This window comes from Pleuronectes platessa, chromosome 3 (assembly GCF_947347685.1).
Source record: "Pleuronectes platessa chromosome 3, fPlePla1.1, whole genome shotgun sequence".
Classification (NCBI taxonomy): Eukaryota; Metazoa; Chordata; class Actinopteri; order Pleuronectiformes; family Pleuronectidae; genus Pleuronectes; species Pleuronectes platessa.
Genome location: NC_070628.1, coordinates 18,614,106 through 18,625,511, shown reverse-complemented (window position 1 = coordinate 18,625,511; position 11,406 = coordinate 18,614,106). Strand labels below are relative to the sequence as shown.

The 11,406-nt window shown below is 39.0% G+C and overlaps 2 protein-coding genes across 2 annotated transcripts; both read left to right on the top strand.

Annotated features, from left to right (window-relative positions):
• Window positions 1–3,696: 3,696 nt before the first annotated feature.
• On the top strand, window positions 3,697–5,672 carry LOC128437004 (ecto-ADP-ribosyltransferase 4). Its single transcript, XM_053418969.1, has 3 exons — window positions 3,697–3,833; window positions 3,970–4,046; window positions 4,731–5,672. The coding sequence occupies exons 2-3, from the start codon at window positions 3,972–3,974 to the stop codon at window positions 5,493–5,495; spliced, it is 840 nt and encodes a 279-aa protein (XP_053274944.1). The 5' UTR covers window positions 3,697–3,833; window positions 3,970–3,971; the 3' UTR covers window positions 5,496–5,672.
• Window positions 5,673–8,186: 2,514 nt separating this feature from the next.
• Window positions 8,187–10,702, top strand: LOC128437069 (T-cell ecto-ADP-ribosyltransferase 1). The gene is made up of 3 exons (XM_053419079.1): window positions 8,187–8,234; window positions 8,568–8,662; window positions 9,224–10,702. The coding sequence occupies exons 2-3, from the start codon at window positions 8,588–8,590 to the stop codon at window positions 10,010–10,012; spliced, it is 864 nt and encodes a 287-aa protein (XP_053275054.1). The 5' UTR covers window positions 8,187–8,234; window positions 8,568–8,587; the 3' UTR covers window positions 10,013–10,702.
• The last annotated feature ends 704 nt before the right edge of the window (window positions 10,703–11,406 follow it).

Here is an 11,406-nt window from a genome sequence, read left to right as displayed (position 1 = left end):
AGTCCAATTGAATGTCGGTGATAAAATCCCCTTCGGGCATTCCTGACATATTGCATTCACAACATGGGGTCACATGACCTTAACCTTTGGACCTGCTACCACCAAAATCCAATCAGATCATCTTTGAGTCCTAGTGAATATTTGTACAAAATTTGAAAACATTCCTTCAACCTTCTCTAAGATATCATGTTCAAGACCAACATAGGCATATTTTATGAGGCCACCTTGACCTTTGACCTTTGGCTGAATGTTTTTACCGAAAGTGAAAGGATTACCTTGAGGTGTTTCTGAGCAGACAACCTGAAAGCCCAGTGGCTCTGGCCACTAGCTGTTACAAGCAGAGGGATAACAAAACAACAGTTTATCAGTAAACTGAATCCTGCCTTCTGACATCTGCATGTCTGCGTCTTTCTTTCTCCACTATACGTCTCCTTGTGTTCCCCCCCTTTTAATCCTCGCTGATATCAGCTGAGGCACATCCATTACTGATATATTTAAAAATATCCATCTTCCTGCCTCATCCAGACGTCCTCAGCAGATGGCAACTCATCTCCTATGCAATGTGTTGGTTTGTTTCCACTCTTCTTCATTCACACAGCACTGCATTCCTTCCACTGTATCTCTGCCCTCTTTCCATACCATCATCTCTTTCAGTTTGTGCATGTTTCCAATAAGAGCTGAAAACAATCAGTAGACAACTTTGTTTCAGTCACGATGATGACGCTGCTTCCATCTCTTTACCTGCCACAGTTTTATTACTGTTTGCTTCGGGCTTTGACCTTGACTGTGACTTTCTAGGGCAGGATGTCCTTTCCCATCAGGGCTTTATCCACCAGAGCTAACTCAGAGAAATGTCTCCTTCAAAAAAATTGAATTATTATTTCTTCTGATAATACAGACCTGTCTGATGCAATTTCAGTCCAGTATTTTAGGATTAGTGACCATATTGGATGATTTCACACGTTGTAATTTTGGTCTTAAGCCAGAATTCAGTGCCAATGCAGAAGACATGAGTTTTCAACCTGCTGCAGGCTTTAAACAAAGAGTCACCTTTATGCTAAGTATAACCACAATCGTTTCACAATAAAGTGTTTCAGATTTAACAACCTAATATAACATCAATATTTGCCTATATAACAGTTTTTGTAGAAACTGAGAACAAGAATAAGGTCGTAAAAAGGTTGCCATTTTACCGCTTTATAATGTTTTATCATCTTTTTACCATATCCCCATACTGATGTCTTGAATCACATGTCCCTTCCCTGACATACTCTTTTCTTTGCAGTCTCCATCCCTTCTTTCCTTCCCTCCAACTCTCATTTTCCCTGAAACACCATTTATTCACCTCCCTATATAACTCCCCTTCATCTTTCACACTTTTTCCTCATTACTCACACCAAATCCTCAGTAGTCCTCCCCTTTCTCAAGTCTCTCTTCATTTCTTTGCTCTTTCAGTCCCATTTTTTCCCTCCTCCTTGATTCTGTCCATCTCAAACAAGATCTGCCCTCTACCATCAAGGCAGTGCCTAAATCCAAACCCAAAGAAGATAATGAAATAACAAAAGGGCAAAGACTCATGTGAACATCGCTGAGCCGTTTACACAGCGAAAAGACCACCGAGGGTTGAAAGGTAACAGATGAAGTGGTTGGTCTGTTTCTGCTTAACAGGAGAGTAACATTCATTTTACTTTTGCTGTTTAAAAGAACCAGTAGGTCAATAGTGTGTCCTCCCTTTTGTTAATGTGTGTGGTTGCTTATTGCAACTTTTTGAGATCAGCAAAGGATCCTGTTGAGTGTTTAGCATGACCTGCTCCAGACGCTGCCTTCGCTGCCCTGTGGGCCTCATCGTCCACACACTGATAACGTCCCCCGAGCAGCCAGCAGCCAGCAGCCACTCACCTGACACAAGTAGTGCAGCGGTAAATGTACATCAGTGTCTGATTGCTTCTTTAAGACACTCACTGTCACAGCTAATTCAGGTCTGTGAACATGTAGTGTGTGTAAATACAAGGGGGGGGGAGTTTAGTATTTGGCTGCTGCTAATGTTTGTGGTGGCTATTTCCAAGAATTAGTGAAAGGAGGAGAGTATTTGTTCGTGCCTTGAGTTCCTCAACAGTCGTTCCCCAGGATTGCTCAACCCACCTTTAATGGTAGTGCTAGCTCATATGCTGTAAATACATAATCCTGCGTTTGGATTTTCCCATTCTGTTCCTCTCCATCCTTAGTGTACAAACCCTTCACTCTGTGTTTTTTACCTGCATTCATTGCTTTTCTTTTCTCAGCTGAACACTACACCCACACACATATGAACACACACACACACTCCTACCTTGCTGTGTTTGCACAGCTCCCATTCTCCGCTGGGTCTTCTCTTATTCCACCTCTCTTGCTCTCCAAGGTATGCTACAGCTAAGCCAAATATCTATCCTCAGCCAATCACTCAACCTCTCACAGGCTTCACATTCCCTGTTTGCTTGCACTCTTTTATTCCTGCCCTCCTGTCTTCTCACTCACTCCAAACTTGGCTCTGATCTGTCCACTGGGCCTGCAGGAGACTGATAGCTATTGTCTGTTCCTTCCTATCTCCATTTCTTTTTTTATCCTGACGTCCTGAAAGATCAACCTCTGCCCTCCGTCTTTAATCAGCTCTCAAAGCAAATTGGGTCTCCACTCACACACACACAGACACACACACAGACACACACACACATCGTGATGGGAACAGCGCAGGCGATTTAATGACAGGGGCCAAACGATTGCATAATGCTGCCGTCTGCTGGAGAGCTATTTTAACATCATACTTATTTCACAAAATATATTTCTTTGACATATTTTACAAAAGTGGGAAAAGCGCAGTTTTAAATAGTTAAATAAATGGAGATTGAATTGCATTTACAGTAGATTCTTCACTTTCAGGGTTGTGGGATGAATATCACTCTGTCATGGTACTGGCTCTCTAGACAATAACATAGCCTTTGTTATGTCTGTTATACCTGCTTTTCCCTACAGCAACACTTCAAAATACCTGCAGTGATGAAGATGGATGACATGACAGCTCCCCGAAAGTGAGGTCAAAGCTTCTTGATGGCCACCTGGTGGCTGACTGTAGCAAAGGGTATAAATCCTGCCTCCTCTATATTGGTGTATTGGACATGCACTCAAACTAAAAATAAAAAATTCTCAGAGATGGTTTCTAACCCACTCTAACCACTATACAAAATGGGGTGAGTTGTCATGATACACAGCGGACCAATCACTGACTTGTGATTCGTCAATCAGCAGGTCCTCGCCACCATGGCTCCACCCCCCGATCTCTACTGTACAGACTCTGGTTCCGAATGCACAAAATAACAGCATTAAGGTCTTTATATACAGTCTATGATTCTAAGTAACATGTGCTACAATTTTACCTGGAGGAACTTTTGGATCCCTCTTTTGCTCTTTTGTTTATGACAGAGAAACACATTAACTTGTGAAATTTTGACAAACTGTTTTCAAACACAAAAAGGACACTTGCAATAAAATGAACATGGATTACAGACTGTCTGATTTGCCTCTGATCAAACTGATCTAATTGACAGGTTGTGCAAACTGCTTGAAGTCTATCAGTGCTATGGTCACACACTGAGTTTCAGTTCACTCTAGCAGATTTGAAAATAAACCTCAAGTCCTTTGAGACGACACAGCATACGTCAAGGCAAAAACCCACAATAACGCCACAAATGTTTCAGACGTGTCAGACGGCTGATTGTCTTTGTGTGCAGGAGATCTCAAAGCATTGTGCATTGTTCCATTACAACCTTTGATCAGACACCTTCTTCTCTGAAAGACCGGTGAGTTGATTACATTTTTCTAGATCATATATATATAAATAATTAATAAAACGTCTGTCCTGACACTGTATGCATTTACTTGTACCTGTACATTATCAATACCACTAAATTAAGTAAAGCATCTGTCTGATTGCAGTGATGGCGAGAAAAATGCTTATTTCTGTTCCACTGTGTTTGCTCCTTTGCTGGATGCTTCTTGTTGGCTCCAAGACGGTAAGAGTTTCACACCACTTAATGTGAGCTGGGTAAAATTACTTATTACTAATTTAGTATAAAGTATTTTCTTCCATAGTACCGGGTCTTACTTTTCTGCTGATGTAGTTTTGCTCATGCATAATTCGAGTAACAGAATGATTTAGAGATGATGTACTTCAATAGGTCTTTCCCCCATTAAAAGGTTGAAATTAGGCCAGATTTTGAGGCGCTCGTCCACAAACGCAGTGCGGAAAGGCATAAGTTTAAGATATACAATCATGAGGTACATGTACTCTAGTATTTTCAATTTCAATCATTCCTTTTCTACAAATATTGTACTTACTACATATGTGTGATAGCTTCATTTGATTTTGAGTTTATGATTAGATTACGAAATACAATGCACTGTCATAGATCTACCCAGTAATGAATTAGATTATATGTGTTGCAATAATGATAATGATCCACGAATACAGTAATATAACAGTGACAGGTGCTGTTGATCATGAGGATACTTGCTTTAAGAACATTTTGGGAGATAAAACTTTACTTTTACACATGTTTGACTGAAATTTATTGTTGTAACTGGGGAGTTAGTGTGGAAATCTTATTTAGACATAGGCCATGTGAATACTTCTTACACCACAGCACAATGGTTTAAATGACAAAGCTTTTCTTCTCATCTCTTTCTTTCCCCTAAAGATCAGAAACGTCGCTTCACGAGATGCCATCCAGTCCATCCCATTGAACTTGGCTGAAGATTCAGTTGATGACATGTACTTGGGCTGCAACGCGAGGATGGCACAAATCGTCAACAAAAAGTACTTCAAAAAAGAGAACAATGGGACATTTGCTGATGTCTGGAAAAAGGCTAATAAATGTGCAATTGACAAATTTCGAAATAAAGATAAAAAAGATGAAGCTTTGACCAAGAATCACACACGAGCAATCTGTGCTTATACAGCTAACGTTCTTGAGTTCTATCAGACCTTCAACGCTGCAGTCCGAACAAGCAGAAAACAATATGGCACCACCTTTCCATTCCACTTCTTACATTTCTGGCTGACATCTGCCGTACAGATTCTCGGTAAGAATACAGACTGTAAGACCACTTACCGCAGAACAAAGAGGGTTTTCAGTGGTAAAGTCGGCCAGATAATTCGCTTTGGCTCTTTCAGCTCCTCCTCTGCCGTGCCAGACCAGAAAATCTTTGGTAACAAGACTTGCTTTGAAATCAAGACCTGTTTGGGGGCTTGCTTGAAGAACTATTCAACATTGCCTGATGAGGAAGAAGTGCTTATCCCCCCTTATGAGCGCTTTAAAATCATCATGAAAATTAAGAAGAACATTCCAGGAAATCTGCGCGACTGTGAGAATGTGTATATTCTAGAGAGTGCAGGAGTTCTCAGCAATCTGAACTGCAAAGATGCAATAAAGACCAGGTGGAGCAGAGTGAGCATAATTTAGTCCTGTCTATCAAACCGAGTGATTCTTGAAAAAACCAAGCTCATTAACAATATGTCTATGCATTCACCTTAACCGTTTACTTCATGCTTGAGTTTGCATGCTTCCACAACAATTTCTTCCACCACATGAATGTGCATCAACGTGTTTCACTTTTATCAGCATTTCAACATTTGTATTTTTTCTACATGAATTCAATAAATTGGTGAAAGAGCAATGTGTGTTTTGTTTTTTCCTTTGTGACCAACAGAGTTTAATCCACCGTTAAGTTGGGAGAGCTGGTTTTTATGTAATGTCTTCGGGGCTATTTAGGTATTATAGTGGTGTTATTACAATCTTGGGGTACAGTTATACTGTATTGGTTGCCAATGCCAGTTATCAAGGAATACATGAGAAACTAACGCATAATTAACAGCCGATAGGAATAACACAAGTGAATTACTGAGTTATAACATTAAATCAAACTTGGAATACTGAAAACGATGAATGAACAGATGTTGGCCTATTATCTTTGCATATCCAATGAAAAAGCTACGTGTATGTATTTTAATGAGGTCTTTCGAATAGGCCTCTCTGGCCTGAACAAGCCTTTACTAACAGTCAAAAGCTGCAGTTTTTCAAACTTCAAACCAGTGAGAACAGCAAAGAGAAAACCCATTGATTCTTTTCTTTTCTTTTTTGTCCGCCATAAAACTAAATCCTTTACAACGATCGTATGAAACCACGATTATTGTTCTTTGAAATATTGCTGTGGATATCAGAGTATCTGAGTCTAGACTGTGATAAATTCTGGGACTTTGGTCTTTGTTTAAAGTCTCCTTAATTCAGGCTCATGCAGCTAAATCTACAGTTCAGACTGTCCTACCTGGATAAAGATTTACAAACACTGCTCGCTAGTATTAAATATTTTGTTTTGGTTGTCTTTGTTTGGTTCTGAAAAGCTGGCATGTGTATGAGCAACTTTACAAATAATATTATTGTGTTTTATAATGTATTAAATTATAATGTATGTATGCAAACTGCATCAACTGGAAAATCGTTTGTAACACTGTGGTCAATGAGTGCATTTGATCAGTTCACAGTTAAGCCCACTGAGGGAAGAGGACGTATAGTTGTTCTTGTAAAAACCACCATATTTCCACCGAACAGCCACAGACCACTCACATTGAAACCCACCTTCTCATGGACATGCGCGCAAGCATGATACTGACATGCAGGCTAACATCAAGTCAAATATTTGATATGTACGTAATCTTAGGAAATAAAATGACAGAAATTATTGATACAGGTGTAAAAGTGTATTTTTTGTTTATGTAGAAGTGTCTGTCTGTCTGTCTGCCTGCCTGTCTGTGGAACGCCTGCCTCACGAACCTTCTGACTTCTCTTGTTAATGGCCCTGGGAAGTATGGTGCAGAGTTTGGTGCAATTTGGAAAAAATATACATTCAATATTAATAAAAGTTGAATAAACAGGGTATCAGCGCTCCGGTGCAGTCAGTGGGGGCCGAGTGTGTGCAAACAGTCATTCTGCAGCCTGAGTTAAACATGTCTTCTTCAACGTCCTCAGATAAACTACAGCATTATTTCACCATAATGGACTGACGTGGACATTCATGGAATCACTTCCTCTTAAGCAATTCATCTTCAAAGAAAAATATATAAGAGAAACCCGATAGCATGAGCACATACTGCTTGCATATTACACTATGAAGAGTGATATATAACTAATGACTTCATTGTAGGTTTTTATTAAACCTCATAAATCATAATTGCAATCAATTATGGAAACTTCATAAATGAATTACAAAAGACAAACTCTCCCCTTGCAAGTGGTGGGATAAACTTTCTCACAAGTTACAATAAAGTACAGTTTAGACATTCAGTGTTAGCTCGATAATAAGTGCACGGTAAGTGAATGCAGGAAATGCTCAATTGGCTTTGAAGGAGAATGCTCTCAGGCATAAGATAGATGAAAAAAAGCACTGACATGTTTCCCACCATCTTTTGTGACCACAAAGGGGGGGGCGTTAAGTTGAAGAAACTCATCTGTGTGGTCAGGGTATGAAAGAGACCGTGTGAAGCACTCAGTGGTTTCAGGTTATTTTCTTTACGTTACCTCTCAAAAAATGTTGTCCCATACATTTGAAGTAAACTTCAATGTTAATGTTTTCTCAAACCAGACAACAACAAAAAGGTCACAGGACATGACTTTTACCTGGTGAGAGGTCACGATGAATTCCGGTTATTATTTTGGGCCTTTGAGTCCATAACCTACAAAATGCAATGTAACAACTACATTAGCTTAAAGATCTATGTGACAGCTTGGTTAACTAAAGATTCAATAAAACAGGAAGAGCCACAGGGATGCTGTAGTTTGACAAAAAAGGGTCGAGTGTGACTCACAGAATCAAACTAAATTCTTACAATTCCCTTTTAACAAGTAGTTGTTCTAGAATGCAATAAAAATGCATAATTTTTTTGTGGAAAAGTGATTCTGTTTGTTGGCTTCATCTTTCAGGATGTTTTTTGACACTGACTAAAACGTTTTCCCTTATCCGGTAAAAGAAGCACAACCGCAAACACATATTCATTCTTTTCAACCACAAACTTAGCACATGTTAATATGTGTGTGGTCTTGGTCTCTATGGCAACGCGTATATAAAGTGGAACATGCGCAGCTGAAGCTCAAGCTGAGGGCTGGTTACCTGAGGGGCTCACTTGGTGCTCAATATCCTGCAGACTGGTGAGTTGAAATCAACTTCTGAGAACACTTACCTTGTTAATTGCTGAAATTTTTTTTTATGTCTTTCCATTAACCATTTCAATTCATTTATAACGCGGGTCCATACCTCGGCCAAAGCTAACCTTTATCCTAGGATGTCAGAGAAAGTGGATCGAATCTGCTCCAAAAGTTAATGACTTGTCCTTCACCCAACTTCTACCAAGTTTCTTCAAAAATTAATTTGGTTATTTTTGCGTTATCCTGCTAATGGACAACAAAAGAAGTAAAAATACATTGGCCATGATACTGGTACACAATATGATGCAGTTGACTTATTTTGTGTCTGTAATTTAGAAATACTTTTTCCGACCACAATGATGAAGGGTAACATGCTGATATTTGCGTCACTGTGTTGGCTGCTTTGCTGGAACCATGTAGACTCCATGACGGTGAGTGGAACCAATGCTTTCTCCTAGAATTTACATTTGTATACAACTGACATGCAACACAAAGTGAAGCAAACTTGATGCAACCGGATTATCTATCAAAACAATGAGTAAATAATGGTTAAATAATGTATTTGGTAATTTGCTAGTAAATGTTGATGTTGAATATATCAGTAAATCGTTCACTTACAATTTCATTATAAAATAATTATATGCATAGACACAGGTAGTTGGTTGAATAAAGTTTGTGAAAGACCATGGTCTGGTTTCATAGTTCACAGTTGGGAATCAGGATGCAGACCCAAGGCTCTGGTGCTACAACTGTCTGATTTCTATACTGAAGTTAATGGTGTTACTGTTATTTAAACATGTATTGCTTATGAAAATGATCCAACCAGTGAAGAAACAATAGTTGCACTGTGCAAAAGTTAACTTCTAGCTGCTGTGATATGCCTGGCCTCAACTGTTATTCAGGAAATTATTTTCAATATATAAACTTAGAATAATGAAGTGTATTTTGACTCTGTTAAATGAGCTTTCCCTTTTTCATTTGTTTTCCTTTAGATCCATTTCAAGTCTTTATCGATGGAGGTCAACCAGCGCCGTGACAACATCATTCTAAAGGAGGTTGACCAAAGCAGTAACATCCCATTGAACCTGGTTGAAGAGTCGGTTGATGACATGTACTTTGGCTGCAATGAACAAATGATGACAATGGTCAAGAAAAAATATGATGATGAAAAGAACGTCAACAAAATATTTGAAAATGCCTGGAATAAGGCAGAAAAGTGTGCAGAAGAGAGAATGGCCCATCTGGAGGATAAGGGTCTAACCAAACATCACCTGCGTGCCATCTGTGTTTACACATATGATTCGATTTACTCAGTGTTCAATAAGGCTGTCCTCACCGAAAGGAACAACTATGGATCCTCTTTCCAGTTCCATTATTTACATTTCATGCTGACATCTGCTGTACAGATTCTGAATAACAACAACCAGTGCCACACTACTTATAGACGAAACTCAGTAATATTTACTGGTCAAGTCAACCAAAGAATTAGATTTGGGTCCTTTGCCTCTAGCTCCTACCATAAAACCCTGGAATGGTTTGGCACTGAAACCTGCTTCAAAATCAAGACCTGTTCAGGTGCTTTTTTGAAAGATTATACATATTATAAGTCTGAAGATGAATTAGAGGTGCTCATCCCTCCTTATGAGGTGTTCAACATAACTGAGATAGTTAAAGGTAATGATAAAATACGAAATATGGGTCTAACGTCATGCAAGGTTGTGTACGTCTTGGAGAGCGCAGGGTTTGAGAGCAATCTGAACTGCAAACTGGTGAGTGAATAAAAGTCCAGTAGTCGCTGGGTTCTCAAATTTTTGATTGAGAAATGAAACTGTTTTTCATGCTCTCAATATATTCAGATATTACACTGTGCAGCTTTGCCCTAATATTGCCCCTTTGTATTTTAGACAGTCATTGATACCTTTAAAACCGCTCTGTGAAAGTACTTCTTATTTTCTCACCTGGACGGATGAAAAGAATATCAACATGTTCCAGATCATCTTTTGTGACCGTAAAGGAGGAAGTAGAAAGAAAAAGGGAAATGAATGTTTGAATGTTTAAACCATTGCTTAGCTTCATGATTTCTTTCTTAACTTTGAAAAGCTTTGTTTTTCTGCTTTCTGAAAGCACACATCAATAAAAGTTTCTTAACATCCTTGAATTATCCTTGGACTTGGACCTCTTAAGACCTGTTTGACCTCAAAAACAAATATAGAGTTAATCGTGAGAAACTAAAACACATGCTGGGAACTGGGTGTCTCATCAGAACCATTGCACTACAAACAAGAGGTGCACGTAGTCAGCATCCTTCAGATTGATGAGTGAAACCTTTGAGAACAGAGAAAGAGTTCAATCATTTCAGGTATTTTAACATATCTGTATTACTGATATGATGCAGTTGATTGTTGTTGACTTGTTTTGTGTCTGTCAGTAATTTTACAGACTTTTTCTGACCACAATGAGCTGCTTTGCTGGAGCCATGTAGACTCCATGAGGGTGAGTGGGACCCACATTATCTCGTTGAGTGTATACTTACATACAAGTGCTGTGCAAAAGATAATGCAACTTGATCTATTATTCATTATAGTGGTCAAATGTTCATTGACAATGTCTTATTTTAAGTCTGACAGAATATCTGATCTTGCAGTGATAGTATTATAAAAAATCTGGTCTGTTTTCATAGAGAAAAAGTTATTTTAGTCATCAATACCTAACACACAGTTGGGAATCAGGATGCAAACTCAAGTCTCTGTCTGATTTGCACATTGACGTTACTAAATGTAGTTTTACAGTCATTACAAAATGACTATTATAGTAATAATGATAATAGCAATAATATTAATAATAGTATATAAGTTATAGTGTCTCAGGGTGTCTTAGCCCCGCCTCACAGTACTGTGTTCTGAGGGCATTTCTGTGTTGTTGCAAGGACAGTGTGATGGCCTCTGGTCATGTGATAGTCCTGGTTCTGCCCAGAGGTTCTGGTTGCTAGGCTCCTCCCTCCTCATTCAGGAATTTGCCTCACCTGCTGGGAGTCTATATATAAGCTGGCAGAAGATGAGCTCCCTAGTGTATATTAAAATGTCCTGCATTGTATCTGAAAGAGCCAGAGGTGTCAGTTAGCTGATAAGACCTCTCAGTCTGTTGTTTATGAAGATCCTGTTCCATTATCCCTCTG